At 41.7% G+C, this 23,267-nt stretch overlaps 1 protein-coding gene across 3 annotated transcripts; it reads right to left on the bottom strand.

The window, feature by feature from the left end:
- On the bottom strand, positions 1-20,529 carry setd2 (SET domain containing 2, histone lysine methyltransferase). 3 transcript variants are annotated; one of them, XM_061674895.1, is made up of 22 exons: positions 20,050-20,529; positions 18,713-18,835; positions 15,857-15,878; positions 11,832-15,706; positions 11,634-11,765; positions 11,425-11,553; positions 11,209-11,332; positions 11,029-11,106; positions 10,848-10,945; positions 10,639-10,771; positions 10,382-10,516; positions 10,178-10,306; positions 9,043-10,092; positions 8,634-8,682; positions 8,298-8,553; positions 7,497-8,211; positions 4,719-4,844; positions 3,971-4,107; positions 3,744-3,852; positions 2,652-2,726; positions 2,473-2,574; positions 1-950 (listed from the first exon to the last, which is right to left on the bottom strand). In XM_061674895.1, the coding sequence occupies exons 2-22, from the start codon at positions 18,739-18,741 to the stop codon at positions 789-791; spliced, it is 7,665 nt and encodes a 2,554-aa protein (XP_061530879.1). In that variant the 5' UTR covers positions 18,742-18,835; positions 20,050-20,529; the 3' UTR covers positions 1-788. The 3 variants fall into 3 exon arrangements, with proteins under 3 accessions (XP_061530879.1, XP_061530880.1, XP_061530878.1); XM_061674896.1 differs by lacking the exon at positions 18,713-18,835 and having other exon boundaries at positions 7,497-7,817; positions 7,953-8,211; XM_061674894.1 differs by lacking the exon at positions 18,713-18,835.
- Positions 20,530-23,267: the final 2,738 nt, after the last annotated feature.

The following is a 23,267-nucleotide window of genomic DNA, read 5'->3' as shown; positions in this document are numbered from 1 at the left end:
CTCTGCTGAAATGAGCCTGCGAGGGTGACAAAGTCGATGTAATGGTCGAGCTGGTCACTTGTGGCTCCTGCATACTCATTTGGTAATAATATAACATATTTACATTTTAGAACCATGAAATGATAGTCGTCTTACAAAGCTTCTTGTTAATTTAAACATTCCCAAAACTCTTATTTAATATATCAACAATTAATGCAATAGGCTGGGATGGTTTGTGAGACGTAAAGGGGGAGCGAATGACTAAAAGGACTGAGTTCCTCATGTCAATATTAATTAAAAAATAAGTTTATAAGTTAAAACTGCAATGCTACACTCTTCTGTGTGAGTCCAGTTAGAAGAGTACGTGAGGATGGGGAGGGAGCGTGGCACATCAAACATCGCAAACAAACCGTGCTCCCGACGTCATAAGTGACCTAACGGATAAAAAGACACAAAATCTGGATGACCGGCACACACCGTGGACCTGGAGTGGACAAAAGCTCGGAATTGGCTCCCAAAAGTCCTGCAGGTTTTTTCGGCGAGTGGAAACTTGAACCTCCTCAGTTAAAAGCAGCACCAGAAAATGAAGCAGACTGTTCATTGATCCATTTTCAACAGTGGAAACAAGGTTGGCTTATACTTCATTCACACCCGTTTAAAACCACAAAACAAAGGAACTAAAACTCAATCGGCCTGTGGAAACTGTATGTAGCACCCACGTCTGTGTCCGAGATCTTGTCCGGGGTTCATCCTAGCATCATAAATAAAGCGCGGTCGTAGGTCACGGGTGGGAAAAAGCAAACATGTTCTCAGTAGACTTCCGTGTCCTCCTTGGGTTTGTACACGGCGCCGAACCTCTGCATGTACTTCTTGATGTACTCCTTGGTCTTGTGCTTGACGTTCTCGTTGCAGTCCAGGTCCTCAGGGTTGGTGCACGCCTTCAGTTCTTTGTTCATGACACCGTGGGTTAGCTGGTGGGGTGGGGGGAACAAGTCAACACGTTGCTAGGTGGGACATGACAATTACGGTGCAGGGCGATTAATCAATTTGTATCGTATAATTCAAGTTATTGCCCAGGACGAGTAAAAAAATAAATAAATAAATAATAAAATAAAACATTTAAAATAAATGTTTAACCTCATAAATGTACCATGTTTTTATTTGTATTTATTTTTTTTAAATCGTTGTAAGAGGCATGGACTCCATTGTCATCGACTGAACAACCTGAATAACTTTGCTATACTTGTGAGGTCAAGTGTGACGTCATTAAAAAGAAACCCAGACGACAGAAAAACAAGTGAGCTACACAGGTCCACAGATTGGCCAAGAATGATCAGTGTACTGTTCTGACGCCATCATCATGAATTTCTGCCTCTGCTTTGGAGAAGACATTACTTGGGTCCAGGACTTCTCATGACATTTTTCCAGCTTTACTGTTAACTAGTCCAGTTACTACTTAACATAAAGACAAAAACTTATTCTGAAATGTCATTTTCATTCGCTTTTTCTACAAGCAAAGGGGGAAACAACGCATTAAGTTGGATTTCGTGAGAAAATAAATAAACCTAGATTTTATTTCAAGCCCATTATCACCCACAGAGTGTGAACATCACTTGAGGTCAAGACATTCGGCGGGGAATTCTCCCTCAGCGCGTAAAAACAAGAGTCTGGAATGAGTGAAGCCAAACGTTTGACTGCGGCAGTGTCCTCAGGAATCTTGCTATGTTCCAGTGGCGCTCAAGGCATGAACAACACGCTGCGAACTTTACGGGTCAAAAAGAAGAGAAAGACACGAGAAACGAATGATTGCTGGGACTCACCTTCGAACTACACAACTACAGTGGCGCTGGAGGGTCATTTGTGTTTTGGTGATGCGTCCGTGCTCCACGAGTGAAAATGCTTTTATTGTCTTTACATATTTTTCAACCGTCGGGACTAGTCGAAACATCAGGTGTCGGTATTTTACCTGTAAATTAGTAATTAGATCCTTACATATTCATTTAAATAAGCACGTGAGTCCAAACGTTTGACTAGTGCTGTTAATTAAAAAAACAAAATACCAAAGTTGTGAGTTTGAAGTTATTTTGTTTGCTCCCCACCAGGAGTTAGGAAGCAGTAGGCAATCTCTCAAGGAGGGTGAAATACATTTTCAATGCCTGCATACTTCAGATAAAAAGATCTGTATTCGGTTGTAGCATATTACCAATATAATCCTAATAGATAGTGATACAATAATTTGTGGCATCGATATTTTGTCCTCGCAGAAATATCCTCGTGGCTAATGTTACCGTTCACAGAGTTGTGTGCAGTACTTGGAAACGTTAGGACAAACAAAGACGGGTTTTGCTCGTGCTTAAGCCCATACATTCATTGCCTGGAGTCTTAAGTCGATTTTAGCCATGACTTCTTAAATGACTTTAGGAAAATGATGTTAAAGTAGTAGTCGAGTGTGTTTCACGTTAAAAGACATTTGTTCCACATGTGGAATGTTACCTTTCTTGCCAGGTGTTTGAAGTCCTCTGTGTTGCTAATGCGGCCAAGTTTGCAGTCTGGCTTCCGATAAGGATTTAAGCACTGCACAATAAACTGGGACATCTGAGTTAACACAAACACATACACGTTCAAAAGGGACAGTACAGGCATCAACTATGCAATGAGGAACACATGCTCACCTCTTTGCGGAATGTCTCTTTACTCTTCTTTGCCAATTCACTGGAAGTGTCTGCTTCAGCTGTTTTGGTTGAGAACTGTACAAAAAAAACAACAACAACAACGGCAGCATCCCTTTAACATACTACATGTCTTCAGGTTCATATAAAGTTTCATCTGAAGGCCTTTAAAAGGTGTAATTTGAACTTCCTTCAGGCGTTTTCAGAGCTGCAGTGGAAGATGTTTTTACCATAAAAGAGGAAAAAGCAGCCCATCTATAATTAAAATCTCGAGAGAGAGCACAACTGCGCCCCAATCAAACAAGGCAGCTGGTGGCCGAAGAGTAGCCATGGAGGTTGGCGGCGGCATCAAACAGCACCTGACACAAAGTGTGGATATCCTGGCAGGATGTCCAATCCTCCCGCAACCACCACGCAGAAGACAAGAACAGCTGAGGAGCCCAACGTGATGATTAAAAAGTCGAGCGCAAACACGCACACAGTAATGGGACAGTGAAGTAGTTTATAACGGGGAGAGCATGTGTCACAGCTTCAAGTGCTATGAAATGAAATCTGCACTGACCTTGTTGCGCTTCTTTGCGTAAACATCCATCTAAGTTTATTTTCGCTGAGTAGCCGAGAGACAAAAAAAGGGGACATTGAAGAGAGCGCTGGCTGGTCCAGATGCTTTCCATTATCCCCGATGGGGATAGAAGTAAAGAAGGGAAAACAAACAAGGCGGCGGAAGACAAGAAGAGCAAATCCCGTCCTCACTTTACGACCCTGAGCCCAGGGGACATTCAGCTACGTAGTGGACGGGGTTTAGAGACCCTTCTTTGTCTCTGAGAGACAAATATGCGAGGAGGAGCTCATTTTAGCGCCTGGAGATGGTGTCGTGATGACGTTTGTTCCCCTCCATAAAATGCAGCTGAAAGTAATCAACAGCGCACCATCTTAAAAAGAACAAACGCTATATAACCATGCGTCGTATCCAACCTCAAACATTCTGGGAAGCGAATGAAAAAGCAAAGCGGAAGCGTCCACAACACGGCAGATTTATGTACATAAAGCTCACACTTAAGAATAGATAAGTTCCAGTGTGTCTTAAAAGCTCACCTTGGAGGGATTCTCATCGTAAGTGGGAGTGCCAAGGTCCATCTCAGAGTCATGGTCCATATTGGTGTCACTACTTCCATCCCAGGTAGGAGGATCCCACTGAGTTTGCCTGAAAGGGGGGGGGAAAAAAAAAAAAAGTAAATAAATAAATAAACCACATTGGGATATTAATAATGGCAGTTTGCAATACATACAGGGCCCCTATGGAAACACACATCACTAATCACCTTGTGGCAATATGGTAATAGTAGATCTTTCCTTCAGGGTCCCGGGCCACTTTCCAGTTGGGAGGTAGAACGATAGTTTTGGGCTTCGGGGGCGAGGGAGGAGGAAGATCTATCACATTGTTGGGTACAATCATTTCCTAGTGGAAAAACAATACTTAAATTTACCACCTGTAATTACTGTTTGGCCTGCCATGGAAAATGGCAATCATAACATTGAAATAAGAAATATTATATTATGCTCGACAACTGCGGTTTAAAGTCTTCCATGACTTCACACGGCTCTTGGTAGAGTTGCGAAAGTTCGATGTGCACTACCCCCTTGTGACCGAATGCAGCATGCTGCAAAGGATTGATTTTTTCTCAAATTATTCAAATCTGCTCTTTTGTTATATTTGTCAAAGTCCTTGCCAGTGTCACATTAAAAAATATGGAAAAAAACAAAACATCCAAAATATGCAGTTTCTGCCCAAACCATCTACAAAAACATGATTTCCCCCCCCCCCCCCCCCCCCTCACATTTCAGCTACAGCGAAAATTTGGAGCTATATGCTTTTCACCGCACAGCGACAATATTACATATAAATTCAGAAAATAATAGTACTACTCTAGTTTGAACCCACTTCCAAAGACAAAAAAAACACATAATATAAAATACCAAAAGATGACTTACATTTAAAAAAAAAAAGAAACATCCTAAAACGAGAGCACGGCAGTGTAAAAAGAATTCTTCTTCTTCAGGCCTTCTTACCTGCTGGACAGTTTGGGAGGTGACGATGGTGGTGACTGTGCCTCCCTGCTGCACCACCACACCCTGCTGATGCCCAGGATACACTGTCTGGCCATGCAAGTAGCTGGCTGCGGGGTCAGAGTAGGCCTGCAAAAGAACGTGAAATAAAGAATAAATACAACTACAAGTAGGCGGAGGAGGTAAATAATGATTTGTAATTAATAAAATTGAAAATAAGTAAAATCATTTAACCCAGTAAGTGGGTTTTCCCAATTGTACATTTTACTCTGTCCCCTTAAACAAGTCTTGCTGTTTGACTTCAGTCCTGTGGGTGTCAATAGAGTGCTATAACTTTCAGTATTATAAAAGTTTTAACTGTTGCCAACTGTCAAAACAAATCAAGTGGCTTTTCCACTGTCTGTGGCCTAGAAATGCTAATCAATGCCAGCAACAATGAAATGTGCTTCTCTTAGTGTGTGTACCTTCATGCGTGCTAAAAAACTCAATAGACCGACCAAGTAATTGTTTCTGTAATGAACTAATTCACTATTATTATTATGATTCAGAGTAGAATTCACCATACTGCCAGCCATTTTAGAGCATTTTAACTCGTCTTTTAGGACCCACAGAATATTGTGTTTTGTGACTGTGTACCAAAAGAAACAGATTCTTTAGTAATCCGCAGTAGAACATCCCGGTATTATGGTTTTATCAAAAAGACCTCTTTCTTACCACCAAGCAGAGAAAACAAGCTTTTTGTGACAAGAAACATCAAGCAAAACAGAATTTTGCTTTTGTGAGACCTCAAACTATAAAGCAAAAACACGACTAAAAAAGGTCAAAATGATTTATTTATAGATAGATAACTAAGAAGCATGCCATGAACAACACTGACTCACTGCATGGCCCATGTTTAACGTCACTTGGTTTTTTTACATGCTGTCCGTCATTCCTCTTTTCTCACGATCACGGAAAACACGTTCTACTAATTACCGTGACACACTCTCTTCATACCATTTATACCATGCATATACATACTCTGTTTGCGTGAGGTGCCTAAACTTCAGTGTTGCCATTTCTCTCCCTCATAATCAACAAGTCAAAATTCCCCCGCTAATCTATATTCTACTCATATTCTATTCTGTGCTTATCTCAAATTCAAAGTGCTGCTACACTGACATCTGAAGGGATCTGTTTTTGTTAATAATTTTGATATTCACAGACATATTGCACAAGACCTTAACCATTAAAAACATACTTCACTTCGATAGACGTCAATGGCAGTGAATGGTTCGATTCAGTTGATGACTATAGATATACGTTGCAGTGAATGAGTTAATTGAAATCAACACTTTAATGAACACTTTTAACACGTCTTTCCGGCTTTTTCCTTATTCAGAGTTGCCGTTTTTGGATGAAATTTTGGCAACGGTTTTTATGGATGGATGTTCTCCCCGACTCTAACCCTCCCTATTTATCTGAGCTTGAGAGCGGCACTGAGTTGGGCTGGCTTCCTCCCCCAGAAGCTACGTAAATTTACGACACCTGGATTTCTGAATCCCGCTTGTACCTCAAATTTATATAATAAACTGATGAGCGACAGCTCGTAACTCTGAGAACTCGTAAATCGGTGCACTCATTTGTCAAAGTACCACTGTACTAAGCAGGCCCGACCCTGCTTTGCTTCCAAAATCAGACGATTTCTCAGTCCAGGTCCTAAAAGTAGCACTAAGCAGGCCCAAAAAAATGCCATGTAAATTCAACATACCACAGAGAAAAGTAACATTAACGAGCCTACCAAATTTGAATGAATTTAATAATAATTATTATTATTTTTTATTTTTTTTAAATCGCTAAGTATATAAAATCAGGTTTCCAAAACTTCAGATCTCTCAGACGCTTTGGGCGTGTCGAATGGATGCGCCAAAAGGAATAAAACATACTGAGGGGGTGATAGCTTATACGATGTAAAATCACGTTCGGAGGTTCAACTTCAAAATTGGTTATTGTGGACTATAATCATTAAAATAAGCACACAAGCCAACTCACCCTCGTTGGTGACATAATGTCACAGCCGAAAACGGCAACCGACGACAACGGCACGGTAGGAGGAAGCCCAGGTAGTTAAGACAGTCGCCACTGCCCCATTCACTAGTATCAAGTTACCCACGAAGCCATGTTGTTTCTGGTGAAAGTTTACAAAACTATCCATCGTAAAATGCGCACTACAGAGATGGCTGGTGGTATTTGATGCTCAGCTCGCCATCTGCGTTTCTTTAAAAAGTCAATTGATCGCTTTTTTATTTGCTCATTTTTTGTGATCTTAAAAAAACCTCAACGAGCTGTTCTGTAAATTGAGGTATCCGGCGAAGACGCATTTTCGGGGTGTAGCCATCGTTAGCTTGCTAACTGCAAGCTGGAGTGGTAAATGGGCCTTGTTATGGAAGCTAAGCACAGCTAGCTCACAAGTGAGCAGCAGCCAAATGAAATGTGACTTTGCACTTATATAGTGGGGGAGGGAACTCGCGCTATAAAGCATACGCCCAAGCACCTTGATGTCATGAGGCTGTGTTTTAGCCTCGCCTACAAAATCAGGAAAGTTCAAACGGTGAAAATTTTGCTTAAGCTACGTTTCAACAATTCAGCAGTATAATTGTTATAAGTCATTGCATATTTTAAGCACTTCAAACATATTTAATATATTTGGAAACAAGATGGATATCTGCTTAGAGCCCCTTAAACAAACACGAGGCATGAAACATTTGGTAACTATGTAATATGATTAGATTACTTTCCCACCTGTATGACTGGAGTGTTGGTCTGAGGGTAAGCAGTGGGGATGCTGTAGATGGTTTGGCACGGCTGGCCTTGGTAGTAGATTGCCGTTTGCGTGGGGGCCTGCGCCGGGGCTGCCGCGTACTGCTGCGCTGGCTGCGTCTGCACGGTCACTGCCTGCTGGGTGGCTGGATCCCACAGAGTGGCGTAGCTCTGCTGGCTCTGGACCTGGGGCGCCGTCTGGGCGGGCACGGAGAGGACAGACACGCCCGAGTCCTGGGCTCCGACAGCGGGCTGGGCGTACTGCTGCGTGTCAGCAGGGGTGAGGTTGGCGGTGGTGATGTGCTGAGAGATATTAGAAACAGGAGTGGCTTGTGAAGTGGATGATGGCGAGGGAAGCCCAAGATCTGAGACTAGTCTTTGGGGAGTAGTCTGTTCATAGGTCATGGTGGGGTCAGCTGTAGGGGTGGGTAGTAGTACTTTGCCTGCGTTGGGGTTGGTGGGATCCACAAAAGTCTGGAGGGGGTATCCAGGTGGATAGGTGATGAAGCCAGAAGTCGAGGCATAGGCCAAGGCAGGGTCGTAGGCCATAGTTTGGAGCTGCTGCTGCTGCTGCTGTTGCTGCTTCTGGGCTTCCCGCTGAGCAACCTCCTGCTCAAACAGCTTCCTGCGTTCCTCTGTGGACAGCTTGTTGCGCTCCTTGCTGCCAGTTCCCCGAGGTGTCTTTGACGGGTCAAACCTGAAATGATCCGAAGAACAAAAACAACACTGCTCGACATCCTAGAGAACACATGGTTAAACACTCCCGATGGCGGGAATTCTTACCGTTCCTCAGTGCGCCGGCTGCTCCGCTCATAGGAGGAGGGTGGAGATGTGGACCGTCGCCTCCGTCTCTCAGTGCTGCGTGGAGTTTTGTCTCGATCACGCTCCCTGTCCCTCTCTCTTTCCCTGTCTCGCTCCCTGTCCCTGTCCCAATCCCGGTCATGGTCTCTGTCCCTGTCCTTTTCACGTTCCCTTTCACGCTCTCGACTACCAGAGGTGTTGCGTGGAGTCAGAGTTGTTTCACGATCTCTACTGCGATCTGTTTTGAGACAATGTGGTTGGTACAAATCACATTTACAAATAATTATGAACGACTGATGAGCTGTAGAATTCACTTACCATTGGTTTCCTTTTCCACCTGACTCTTCTTTGGTATTCTGTACACCTCCTGAAACACAAGCAGATAATTTGATGTCTGGCTCGAGGAAACATATTATCCAAACAGACTTGTTGTAACTTTTGGCTAGTCCCATAATGTGTAGTCACAGTGAGTCATTTGCAGATATCTTTGGCACAGTTTTTTTTTTTTTTTTTTGACACCGGTCACCCTTCCTGACAACCCACCCATTTATTATAATTTTTTTCCCCCCAGTGGCTGGGTATTGGGGCAAGACCGGGAATCGAATCTGTGCCGTCTGCGTGAAAGGCAGCATGTAACACAACGCTCCCAGCGAAAATCCAAACAGATTATATACACATGAAACATTTAAGATAATGTGTCTGCCTTTCAGTTTGACTCCGAACTCACCTTGAGATCCTTCCAACTGTCCAACAGCCTGGCCGCCATGCTGCTAATGTCCAAAGCACTGATTTGGGGCTCCTGACTCCGCTCACTCTCCACATCAGAAACACCTTCCTCTTCATCCTGAGAAGGTGTTTCTATCGCTTGTGGATCTGTAGGTGCTGGTGTGTCCTCTGTAGACATACTGACCTCGGGGGTGTCAGAGTTTTGAGGAGCGACGGTGCCAGGTTCATCAGGTTGAGCCTCAGGGCAAGGAGGAGGATTCTCAGTCTCCAGTGTTTCTGTCTTGGCTACCATCTGCTCTGCAGGCTGTTCAGTTTGAGCCTCAGAAACATCCATTTGAACTGGCTCGATCTCTGGTTCCTGAATCTCAACTGTAGGCTGGTCACTTTCCATTTCAGTCATTTCTGTTGGTGCCTGGATGGTCAGCTCTTCTCCGCTAGGCTTATCAGATACCTCAGATTCCTTCTTCGGTTCATCAATTACATCCACTTTCACCTCACAAGGCTTCTCCTCCAACTCAATTTGGTCTTTTACCTCTTCAACATCAACGTGTTCCTGACCGTCTGAAGCCATTTGCGTCTCTTCCTGTTTCTCCACTTTGATGTCTTTTACCTCCTCTTTCTGTGATTCTTTCACTGGATTAGCAGCTTCATTGATCGCATTTACCTTCTGTTTCTCATCAGGCAGTGCACTCTGGGCAGATTCATCCTCTTCCTCATCATCTTCCTCCTCAAACTCCTCCTTGCCATCAGACGCTTTGCTGGCATCTGAGAGGGCACTGTCCAGACTGTTTTCGCTGATGATTTTAAGGCGGCGATACACAGCAGGTTTGGAGGTGTCCCTGTCACACTCTGGTCCCAATTTAGAGGAGGAACCATCAGGTATGTTTAGGGGCGTCTGAGCACGTGAAGTGTTCTCGCTGGAGTAACCGTCCATCTCAGTGGGCTGAGGGAGAGCTTTCGTTTGGGCCCATCGCTGAATGAAGGTCAGGACTTTACTCTCTTCCAGCATGTTCTTAGTGGAGATGGGTAACACGGACAATGTCTTCATAATCTGGAAACAAATAAGAGTATGCATTATCCTTCCAAAAAAATATTGCATTATACATAAATTAATGTTAAGAATGTGATGATCTGACCTCCGATTGTAGTTTGATGTTAATGGCACAATTCCCCTTGGCTTCAGAAATCTCCACCATGAAGATCCAAAGCAAAGACAAGCCATGATGATCTAAGAACTGCTTTAAGCAAGACGGATTCTGTGTATCCTGCATGGCACAAACACAAGATAATGTAAAGCAGTTTACGCCTTGTATACACGCATTGATTTGATGTTGACTTACACGTATGAGCTTGAGACAGGTGAGTTTCTGCTCCATGTTTTCCACACGGACCATAAGTCTGCACAGGGACACCACTTGTTTCCCATCATACAGTCCTTCGCCATTCTCTAGTAATGCCTCCAGTTCCTCATCAACCTTACGAAACAGGCATGATAGATGATAAGTGTAAATATAAAAATAACAATCATAAAACTAATACACAAACCAAGAGTATAACAAAGAAATGATTTGAACAGCTTCCAAAAGAGTGAACTGACTGTGGTGAGAGCATTCTTTCGAGTTCTGTCTTTCTTCATCTTCCCTCCAGCGGCTCGGACACTGACTCGGTTCTCCCCTCCCAGGAAGCCCCTGCAGCTGGGGGCTCCACAGAAGCACTTCTGGGCTTCTTTCCTAATGCGGGAAATTACATAATTAGTTATATATTTACATACGGTGTTACGATCTCACACATGAATAAAATAAATACCCGTATCTCTGAAACTGATAGTCAAATGTCAACTCAGTTCCTGCACTGACTGCTTTGGTGGTGAAGAACCCGACTCTAAGCTGGCCATTGACCGTCCACTGAAATTAGATGAAAATCAACTGTCAGCAAATGAGCATGATAACTGAACACTATTATTTAACTACTGCTTTGGATGATGTACCTTTTGGGTCTCACAGTTGGGCTCGCAGCTGTGGTTCATAAACCGAGAGCAATTACCCTTCAGTGTTGCATCGATGATCTGGAGAGACAATGCAAAGTGAAGCAGTTCTGATTGCCACTTAATCATCTTATTGTATTGTGAATATGGATGTGCCCCGAATTACCCGCTTATTTTACCTACCTCGTTATTCTTTAGAGCCATGAAATAGTAGTGGATGTTCTTGTTGCGTGCATATTCTTTCACTCTTGTTTTGAACTCTTTGTGGTCCAACACTTCCCCACAGTATTCTAGCACAAAGGTATTTCTGTGATTGAATTGAGAAAACATTCATGTAAATATCATCCTGACATTCCACAATGCAGATGATACTGCTATCCGTGCACATTAAATCCTTACGAAGACAAGTCCTTAGCTGCACGTAGACCCCAACCCTTGTCTTCGGTGAGGATGACTTCAAAGTCTGCATGCTGCTTCATTTGAAAGCGTCGATTTGAGCAATAGTGTCCATTCAGGCACCGTGACGAGCTGTGGTAAAACAAAATATTGTACACATGTATACAGCTTTATCAAACAACGCAAATGTTTCTGTGTATAGCTTGACTCACCATTCAATCATCAGTAGCCGATTTAAACAGTCTTCCCCGCACGCCAACATACCCCGTAAACGGTCCTGTTTGGGCAACATTGGGCACTCACACTGCATCCTCTTGATATCACGATGAGATTTGCTCTTCTTTCTGCAAACATTCAAAAACTTTCAAAGTCTGAAATTAACCGATCATTTGAATTTGTTAAAATCTTACCGCTCAGTTAGGTATAGATTCTCTTCAATGAGGTCAAAATAAGGGGGCATCTTCTTTGTCTTGGAAAACTCTTTCCATCGATTGGAGTCTTGAAAGTGCTGCAGAGTGAGTGACGGACGGACCACCTCAACTTTGACTTTAGTTTCTTTCGCATCCTCGGTTTCTCCTTGACGCTCCCTTTTGGCAGTAGGTCCAGCTTCCGCCTCGTTGTCCGAATCGGACTCAATCTCTGGTCGTCTTTTCTTGGGAGGACCCCTGCTTCTGTGGGTCTTGAAGCTGTTCTCCCGCGGGGGGTCAGGCACAGCAGAGCACCTGCTGTTGCTGCTTATTTCGTGACCTTGCACAAACCCTGGAGCCCCCGGTGGTCCACTAGAGTCGACAGTTGCTTTACTAAGATTGGATGGTTTAGCCCCGCAATAGTCGTCATGGTCATTAGTGAGTGAGTCTGGGTGTATTTCACCTGCAAAGTCCTGATATACATGGGGGTAGTTTTTTTTGCAAGTCTGCATGTCGGAAGTTTGGTTGTTCCATGAGACACTGTGGTGTCTATGCTGCTGTATGTTAGGAAAGGTTTCTGAAAGTTTAGATTGTGGTAACAATGGTCCATGACTGCTGTCTGGCTGTTGATATGTACTACTGGGCTGTTCTGGCTGTGCAAAACTCCAGCTTGGGTTGAACGCACCCCGGTCACTGATGTTGTCAACACTGGCAGAATGTTGGTAATGTGCGAGAATCAGTTCACCTCTGCTGTTGACATAATGCTGGCCTTGCACTTGGTCGTAATGTCCAGAATTGTCGAGGCTGTGCGTGAAATTAGTGATACACTGGTGGACATTGGCAGGACCAGTCACATAAGGCTGTGAGACACCAGTAGAGCTGGATCCCTCTAAGTGACTAGTGCTGTCAATCATATTACTCTGGGATTGACAAAGAGAACTAGTGTGGTACGAAACACCCTCTAGTCTTTGTTGAGAACTGTCTTGATATTGAACTTCATGACCATTCATTTTGGTGACTTCATTAGCAATGTGGGATTTTGAAATAGTTGGACTGTATGAGGACGGTCCAGTGTCATGTGATTCACTTGTTACAGTGGAATTCTTTGGCACCACCACCACAGAGTGCAATCGTTTTATTGCCTCATCACATTCAGAGTCATACTCAGAGTTGTCACTATCACTGGGATCGCTATGTCCTCCTTCTGCTACCTGATTCGCTAACGTTTCATGTAATTTATGCTTGTGGGTACCATCTTCAGATTTCTCTTTGAAGTTACCATTCCAGCTCTCCATCTGTGCAGCACTGTTGACCCTTGTTGTATTAATGTTGCACAGAGGCTGTTCTAAGTTTTTCTGAGAATGGTCAACGACAATGATACCCTGTGAAGCCTCCCCTTGGTCGTAACTAGCTGCCTGCTTTGGCCTCTCCATCTCCTGCCCAGGTATGAAATGCCTATCAGATTCTTGCGTGGTTTCTATCATGTCTATCTGACTTTGGTTTTGGGAAAACTCTATTTTGTTTATAAAGACCATGTTTTCAGGTAGTTCAGCGAAAAGTGTCTGCTGCGAATCTTCACTCCCTGGGCCATCCTCTCTAACAATATCCCACCGGGACTTTTTAGTAGGACTGCTCTTTTTATCATTGTCTATGTTTTCTTCAAGTGTCAACAGGTTCTCAGTTTTACATGCTTGCTCTGATTTCACCAGTGCATTTGTTTCAGCTTGCTCAGTGGCAGTCACATTACTAAGTTCACCCTGTGGTTTACAGTTCTGAGCAACATGTGCGGCAGGTACGTCAATTGTATTAGGTAGAGGTACTGACCCTTGTGAAGAGTCAACATCTTTTATGTCCACGTTGCATACTATCTCATCACTACTATTGAATAAACTTTCCGCAGCAGCATTTGCAGTCACATGTGGTATATTTTGAGGAAGAAGACTATCCTTCACATTGTTTACTTTTTCAAGGGTGCCATTTACTTGCTTCTTGCCCTCATTTGAGCTTATAGCTGGTGCAATTTCTTCGTTCACTTCGGGACTTGATTTTGGTCCATCTAATCTGTTACATTGCATCTCTGTCAACTCACCATCCTGGTGGTCAATTTGACTTCTCTGTTGAATATAATTTACATTGTTTTTTTCTTTTTGATCTAGCAAACATGATTTCATGGTAGTTTCATATTTTGGTTCGTCACTGGGACAATTAAATATGTCAGATTGTCTATCATGTTCACTGGTTTCCTCTGGCGTTCTAGAAAAGGTGGTCTGTTTGGCGTCGAGCAGACTAGTTTTCTCTTCTTTGTGTGTTTCCTCTAAACCAGAGCTTGCCAGTGATTTTGTCCTCTGATCAGGTTCATTGTCAGTAGAACTGCTTTTTGGATGATTTTCATGTTCATGTTTTTCACGATCCAAATGGGTATGTTGTTTGGAAGAGTTGGATTTTCTGTTGGTGTCTATTGTATGATGGGTGCTAGCTTTATAATGCCTTGATTCTCCACCTGGAGAGCATTTGCGCTGGGAGTCAGAGTCTGACAGTCGCTTTGAAGTCCTTTCTGACATTGAAGATGAGGTTTGACTTCTTTTATCTGATTCTGAAGAATGTGGCATATCAATAGATTTAGATCCTTTGTCAGATTTTGAGAAGGAAGAGGACTTTGAATAGGTGGATGATCTACTGGAGTCACTTGCCCGTGTCCTCGTCTTGCGATGGTCATCTTCAGAGTCCGAACTGTCCCGTGTTCTGTCATTGCGAGAACGAGATCGTCGCCTGTCTCTACGCGGAGAACTTCTGTATGATCTGCGATCGGCATCATGATAAAAGGATCTTTCTGAACGGGATCCTCTATCGCCTCTCGATCTCTCTGATCTTGGGTGAGATGAACTGATTCGAGAGCCTCTAGATCGAGACCTTGATCTTGACCTTGATCTGGATCTTCTGCGATCTTTGTCTGATCGCAGTGACCGCGATGATGTATATCTAGAATCACGGTCCGATTTTGTATAACTAGATGACCTTTCATGATTCTCAGATCGCTTTGATGAGCTTTTTTCCTTTTCTTCCCCTCGTGACCTAGAGGAAGACCTTTTAATTCCTGCTTTGCTACTGCTTTCCAAATTTGTTTTACTTTTGGAGTCAACTGATTTGCGTCTGGAAGAAATGGGGACTGGATCTTCAATCTCTGTTCGTGTGTCAGTTTGTGACCTGGTTTTCCTTTTGTATACATTTTTATCCTGCTCATTACTGGAATTATCTTCCTCTTTTCCTGAGGATGCAGCAGGTTTCTTGATACTTGATGCTGTCCAGCTCTCAGAGGAGTGACGGTGAGAATCCTCAGAGGGAGAGACACTTACAGAGTTCTGATGCTGCAAAATTGGGACTTTGGTTTCGCTGTCATTTGCAGATTTTTGCAAAACCAGCAATTGAGAGTTGGGTGTCTCCTCCGGAATAAAAGATGTTATTTTTTCTCTAGTCACAGACACACTGAGTATTTGCTTTTTGAAATGCATCTTTGCCAAGTCCGTTTTCAGTTTAGCGGCAAAGCTTGGAACTTGTGAAGATGTCTGTTCTGTTGAAATTGGCACTGCATGGGTCTGCTTTTGCTCATTTTTACTTTCAGAAGCCCTTCCTTTATCAACTGTTGGCTGTGAGGAGGCAGTGTGATGTTCAGTGTCAGACTTTTCAGGGCTGGAAGGGATAACGAAAATGCTGTGCAGTGGCTTCTTGATCTGCGAGAAGCTGAAGGACACTTTCTGACGACTCTGATCCTCTAGGTTGACCTTCATCTTGGTCCCTTTAGGCAATAGATGATTGGACAGCATCACTCTAGGAGACAGACTTTTGATGAGAGCTGCCTTAGAAAGGCCCTCCACCTTCACCTACAGTCAAAAGAGACACAAAGTTATAAATGTGGTCTGAAAAAAACTTCTGTTTGAATACATTGTTCATACTAGACAAAAGAATGTTGCAGTGATGTGAATTTCTTAATATTTGCTAGTACAACATTCAAAATCACCAAATCGACTTACCGAGGCACCACTTCCTTCGTCTCTGAGATTACATGGGGACAGCATGGAGACATAAAACGGAGAGCCCTTCATTAGTAAAATGCATTTAATAAAGTCTTTGTTAAAGGATAAATGAAAATGGCCATTACTTTCTTGTAATAATAAAGACGCAGTACTGAATAACAGACATTGTTAGCTAATCAATGACAGTTTTAGTATGGAAGCAGAACTCATCATTCCTTTAAGGAAATGTTCATTATCAATGGCATTTATATATCCACTCACTGTTTAGAAGTTATATGTTATGCCTTAGATCCAACACGAGTTCACTGGCTTGCTCAACAGTAATGGTAGAAGCCAGCCAGGTCCTTAATGTGTATACTAGTAGGATGCATGGAATGTGTATAACATGGGTATACCCATAAAAAGGTACTGTGTAAAGATCCATAATGGAGAGTTCAATTGTTTCTGCATATATGGCTCAGAGAAATCCTAAATCCCAATGGTTGTAACTGTTGAGATTTGACACTAGTAAAGACTTGGTATACCAATCGTAAAGAGCATTGATAACAATTGTCAAAACAGCCAAGAACTGTCTGTGTTCAACGTAAAAAGTCTGCAATTCATTATGACATTTCTTTTGTTCTGGTTTTGCTGATAAAAATGCATGAGTGTCTTCCTTGGTATCTAGTCTTCTGATCCTTTAAGGATCCCCCCCCCCCCCAATCTCCAATGCAGCATTCAATACAATTTTCCAGTAAAGCAGCTACAAGAAAAAGCCGGCACTCACGCTATTCAAAGGCTAAAGTTACACAACCCAGATGCAGATGCTGGCGGGACTCACCCTTCCTGCCAACATTACATACTACTCATCCATCACAAAGGGACAAATGACTTGGCACCAGGTTACAGGAATCTTACAAGTTTTTGTCTCTATTTATCTACAACCACTGTGTTGTATCCTACATTTGTATCCAACATAACCAGGCACTACAAAGATGGTGCCTTTGCGATGGCAGCCTTTTACGAGACCTCTGCTCACTTTACTATTCAATTTGTGCTTTTCCATACTTTTGTTGTTTGGTGGTGTTCATTGTACATCGCTGCGAACTGTTTTTGGCCATGGCATTTGTTGGAGGCAAATGTCATCGCTTTTTGTTTTGAGTCTTCACGCAGCGATTGCTGCGAATTAGAGCGCAGAATGTCCACGCTTTTATGACTGGTGTCAAGTTGACTGCGATGATACAGCCACAGTGTGTTTGTTGTTATGTGTATCAAGAGGCAGCATTTTTGCAATCAATTCCGTTTTTTGTTTTTTTGTTTTGTTGGGTGGAGAATGTTTGTTTCGCTGCTCTGTCTGATCGGCCCCCGGCGTGGAGCCGAGTGAGTCCCGAATGAGATGTGGAGAAGAATGAGTCGCTAAAAAGTACAGTAAAGCCAGACAACTCGATGTGAAAAGAAATTTTTAACCAATCTTTCTGCATGTGTGTTGCTCGCCAACGGACAAACTAATGCTGTTGGAGGACTACAGTTGTTTCATTTACTTTCAAACTCAGCTAGCAGTGACGTCATGCACGTTGTGATCACAACATCTATGATCCCAGCACCTTAATACGGTGTTTCCAGAGTATTCAGCAACACGCCAACAGCGTATGGAAGCTGAACGAATGTCTCAATTCTTGACCATTTTGAAACCTGACTTAACATAGTTAATTTTTTTATCCATTCAAATTTGTCCAACTTGTTAAGACTTTTCTGTGATGTGTCAAATTTACAAGACTTTTTTGCGACCTACCTGGAATTTTAAGGGTTGGGTGAAGCGAATTATGTTGCATTGATTGGAGAAGATATTGTCTGGTTATTTATGATTAGGTGATTATTTGGTGTATATGTTTTGTGGACAGTTTGTGTACATCACACTGTATAGTTTGTTTTATGTCTTTAGTGTACATCCCACTGTAAAGTTTGTTTTATGTCTTTATTTGTATTTTCTTTTATTTTGCCTGTTTTACTCTGCTGTATGGAGCCACATTGGCATTGTAAAAGTCAATCTTTTCTCGATTGCCTTACCTGGATAAAAAAAGTTTAATAATTTTGTGGCAAGTTGGTAACTCTACACAGAACGCAAATTTGGAGACATGAAAGAACAAAGTACAATAAATTATCGTGATGATGCAGCAAATACAGATACAGTAGATTTTTAAGACAAAACATGACTCATTACACTGCGCATACAAAAGCAGAAATTACGGTACTTTCCTTTTACAATTGTATGACAGTTAAGAAGAATACCACAATGTTACTTAAAACATTGCTTCTCCAGTTAATAAAGGTCTTTTGAGGGTGAACGTTTGACCCTGGAATATTCTTTTTAAATTTCCATTTATTTCGAGGGGAAAATAAAAATTGGACCAAATCAGAGTTCAACAAGTATCCCAGAAGGGATTCTATTTAGGAGGGTCTACTGTCCACCTATATTAAAAATGTGGGTGGGTGCACTGAATTCCTGCATTTGTGTGAAAAATTATAGTCTGGCATAGTCAACCAACAGTTCTCAACAGAACTGAACATATACAGGACATTTTATACTGAGTAATTAAATAACCCTCTTCACTTACACTTTCCAAACATGAAAATGAAGTTATGTTTCCAAATAACGGCAGTCTCAATGGAAAAAAGAAAAACAAAAAAAAGTACACCATAGCTCATAGGGCCTTCAGGTGACCTTCAGCAGCAATTACAGTTGCTGTGAGTAACCGCTATGCAGCACGCCTCCAAAACAGAAGGGAACTAAGGATCCTTAATGTGTCACGTCCATATTTTTTCAGTTTATACAACTCATACACAGTGAACTCTGTGTTGTCTGCCATCTAATACCTGATTTCTGACTTGAGCAGAGTGTCCATTGAGAAACTTGTCTAGGATTAGTGGGCCTGAGGACGCTGCTTGGCCAAGAATAATCCAAATCAGAGAAACGAACCCTCCAAAGTGACGCCACACCTGGCAAAAAGAAAGATAAGTTTTCAATGAACTGAGGGGTGTGTCCATAAAAGCTAACAATAAGTCCAACAAGCTTTCTGCCTTATGAAACAGAGGCCCTTATTGAAGAGCATTAGCATACGCATGTAGAGAGCACATGCTGTTGACCGTTGGTTTTTGCTGACTTCCACTGAAGCCTTCTCTCAAGATAGTTATCAATTACTGCAAAGCCGCTGCACACTTTCATGCAAAGTCTTTCTTGTCACTATGGTTTGCTTGCTTTTGTAATGTGTGGATGTGGCTTTGCATCACAACAACAAACAAGGTTTGAGCAAAGGCTGAGTCAAAAACGAAAAATTGGGAAAACATTGTAGCTGGTAAAGCAAAGCAATTGCCTTGAGTGTAGAATGATACATAACACATTGTTATTACAATACAAAAATAACATATTAGAAATAAACAGTGGCTGTTTGGAAGCATTTGCAACGAGGCACAACATGGCCTGTGCAGGAAGCCTTGGTGCAGCCCAACATGGCCTTTTAAAAGCAAGTTCCTGTCCATTTTAAGGCGAGTGTGTAATGTAGAGCGAGGCAATTCATTCCGTTCCACTTGATTTTGCTGTGAAAGCTGTAGTTAATAGATCACCCGCGATTATACTAACCAGGCCCATATTAATGGCACAATTACGCTTTCATGTCAATTTAACCTCCACCCCCCCACCACCCAACCCCCAAATTACCAAACCTGTGAAGCTAACTTGGGCAAGCTAACATTAACAGCAACATGGCCAATTCGTTTGTTTTGGTTGAAACGTACCCAGGAAGTCTAAATGTTATGCTCGGAAAAGCGAAGCGTGTACTTCTGTTTGGCTTGGCTGAAGAGGGGGAACAATCGATTGTCTTTCTGTGCCTACAAGGCTAATCTTGGGCGAGCATTAGCGGCTAACTAGGTTACATGTAACTAGCAACATGGAGGCTAACGAGACCGTTCGCAGTCGATCTTCTCGATCTCGTTTGCATTTCAAACTCGGTTTGGTGAATAAGTGTGGAAATTTTTGTTTCGCTGATATTATGTAGAGACGCACACTCTCGTTGGATGATTGAACACGTCGATCCGGCATGACCGACATGCTAGCAGGGGGGAGGTTTTGTCTTCGCTCACTTGCGTGTATTCTTCACTTGAATCTATCAAACCTAAGTAAATACATTTATATTTTTTGGGGGGTGGATACTCACTTTAGAAAGTGTTTTAGGTCAAGACACTCTTCCATCTTCGAAATTCACAACACGGTGTCCTTCGCCGAACATCAAACCACAGTACGTGCCGACGTCAAATCCGTCCGGGGTTGGAGGAGGTGATGGTCGGCTCTGCTGCTGAGTGGCTCCGCTGACTGAATGTTGTGCTACCCAGCTAGCATTAGCTCACACCGAGACAACAGTCAGGAGCTACTAGTACTACAACTAAGTAGCGCCTATCCAAAGTTAATTGTGTTCACGACGATAACAATTTACGGTCAGGCCAGCCTCGACCTATCTGACGCTTCGGTGCAGTTGGACCAAACGAGACACGATGAGGGACATGTCTCCGTTTACATTTTTTTCCTCTGCGGTATTTGTTGGTGAGTCTTGTTGCGGCGGCGACGTCACATGATGCGCGGACACAGCTGGCCAGGCGAGGATACTGAACACTGGCTCCGGTTCGGAGGTCGGAACCGGCGACGGAACCGGCGGCAGACGCGGCGACACTCCGCCGCCTCCGGACACATAGCGAAATCAAACAAAGCAGTAAAAAAAAATTTTTTTGTCTATTAAAAAAATATATATGTATATAAACAAATAAATTAAATTAAAAAAGAGGATTTACTCATAATAATCAAATAATAACAGGAAACTAAAATATAGTAGGGAGAATTATATTTGAGACATTTCACACCAAGTACCTCCTCCAAAAAAATTGTCTTTTAAAAATGTATAAATAAATAAATAAATAAGATTTGGGGAAATGGGTATCACGGATAGCAAAAGTAGCCAACTCATAATAAAAGGAAACTAAAATATAGTAGAGTATTTGAGACTTTTCACACCAAGTACCTCCTCCAAAAAAAAAGCTCTGCAAGTATACCACCATGATGACAAAATTAAATATAGGACACGAAAACGTGTACTTACATAATGACAACCTTAAAATACATTGTACATAAGTGAATATTGTACTTACATGTTTTAAAACATACAAATCCAAATGTATTGTATGATACTTAAAGGTTTAATACAACTGACCTTAAAAAATGTACTGCACTCTCCTTAAAAAAGTAAAGAAATGTACACACTGCACTGCACTGGACTAAAAAAAAAGGTCAAACAAGCTGTATGTTTAGCTACAAGCTTTATTTCATGCTTTAAATGTTGTATATTTCATTTGTATTTAATTCACTGGACACAGCTTTGCTGCAAGTGAAATTCTGACAGGATAATTAGACTGAAGTGACCTGTCCTGCATGTGCAACACAAATTAAACAGCATAACATAAAAGGTTAAATTAGCTAATGAAAACGACTCAAAAAATACACCTTATACACACATATCTCTATTTACATTTTTTATCGCCATGTCTGCATCTGTGGCAGTTGGGAAAAAAAGTAAAGCAAAGCAAATTATATAGCGCATTTCATACACAAGGTAACTGCTTTACATGATCAAAAGCATTTTAAAAATAAAGAGAAAAATATATTTTTTTAAAGTACAGAAGCCTAGTTTGACAAAATTAGGGAGTGTAAGTCATCAGAAAAACAAATACCCAAGTAAAGCACAGATTCACAGAAAAATCTACTTAACCACTGTTGATTATTCATACAGCTACAATAAACTCAGTGTTACTGTATGCAGCTCTGGCAGTGTTGTTTACATTAGTATTTCCCAACCTTTATTATATATCTATTTCCCAAGTCACCTGGTCTAGTTTCAGTTCACTCATAAATTTACTTAGTATTAAAACTGGGCCTGTTAGGTTTAACACAACTTTTTTTTTTTTTTTTTTTTTTAATATATATTTTCTTATTTATTCTGTTGTATGACTGGGAACAAGTGGCTATAAAGGTTAATTGTACTGTAACCTCTACCTGTTTGTACATATCGCTGGCATAGATAGATGAACAAAGATGCATTCTTTATAGTAAATGAATACTCATTTTCAGATTAATTTAAGGGAATTGGATCATCGCGGCACGCCTGAAACAGCAATGTACATATTTGAAAGGAAAAACAGAAAACAGAGGAGGAGGAGGCTTATGACACCACTTGTGGCGCACAAACAATGCCCTTCTTTTGTCCCTTCCAGAGAGATAATAATTTAGCATCTAACAAATTACAAACACAACACAGCCACTTTTGCCCTACAGGTGACTCCACAGCCATTGTTACAACTGAATGGAATATTCACGTGGGTGAGTTCCCCCAAACGACTATTTTTAGTGGGGCAGAGGCTTCCCTTCAATTTATGTTAACAACTGTAGCTTTGCATCCCAAAAGACTGCCCCTAACATTGGACGTGCAGTGGAAAGAAAAGGGTACGTGAATGTTTTTGAAAAAACAAACAAACTGGAGTTTGCACAAGAACAACAGGCTTATGTAGGCTATGTCTCACCAAAAAGAGTTTTCAAAGGCTCTACAGTTGTGGGCCGGGTGAAATTTTATTTTTTTGTATATACCCCGGGTCGTAGTTTGAACACCCCCGATTTAGATGATCTCATCTTTAAACCCCCTTTTGTCCCCCCCCCCCTTTAACTTTCAACTCAGCTTGAAATTCCACACCTGTTGTACTGTTTTATTTCCCAAATTTTTTTTTACCTTTTTTTAAAAAAATATTTCTTATGTTTGATATGTATCTGTGTACAGCACTTTGTTTCCAGCTGTGTGTGTGTGTGTGTTTTTTTTTTAAGTGCTTTATAAATGAAGATGAGTTGAGATCAGATCACTTTTGATGACAAATGTATTCAGAGAACAATTACATTTCAAAAGGTTCAACTACTTTTTCTTGCCACTGTAAATAGTTGGGTAATCACAATAAACAATCAATCTTACCCATTTATGGTTTTTAATCTCAAAATGTGTCACATTCAACTATAACATGGGATTGATTTACACACATTTCCAAGTGATAATGCAGTAAGTGGGATACTGAATATAGGCCTACTAAAAGTAACAAAAATTAACCAGCATAATGCGCAATTCCTTTAAAAGTGTCACCTGTTTTATTATTTGTTTGGTTTCAAAGCAAGGTTAAAAAATAATGTGGATCTGTAAAAATAACTTAAAATGTACAAAAACGTCAAGCAATTAATTATGTAACTGAACACAGGTACCTGTAAAACAATGATTTTAAAAACGATACATTTTTATAATTAGGTCTTAAAACCAGGTAAAAATGTGCAAATGTTTTAGTCCACTAATTAATT

The sequence above is a fragment of the Phycodurus eques genome, chromosome 4, assembly GCF_024500275.1.
Source record: "Phycodurus eques isolate BA_2022a chromosome 4, UOR_Pequ_1.1, whole genome shotgun sequence".
In the NCBI taxonomy this organism is placed as follows: Eukaryota; Metazoa; Chordata; class Actinopteri; order Syngnathiformes; family Syngnathidae; genus Phycodurus; species Phycodurus eques.
This window is presented reverse-complemented; position numbering and strand designations above follow the sequence as displayed.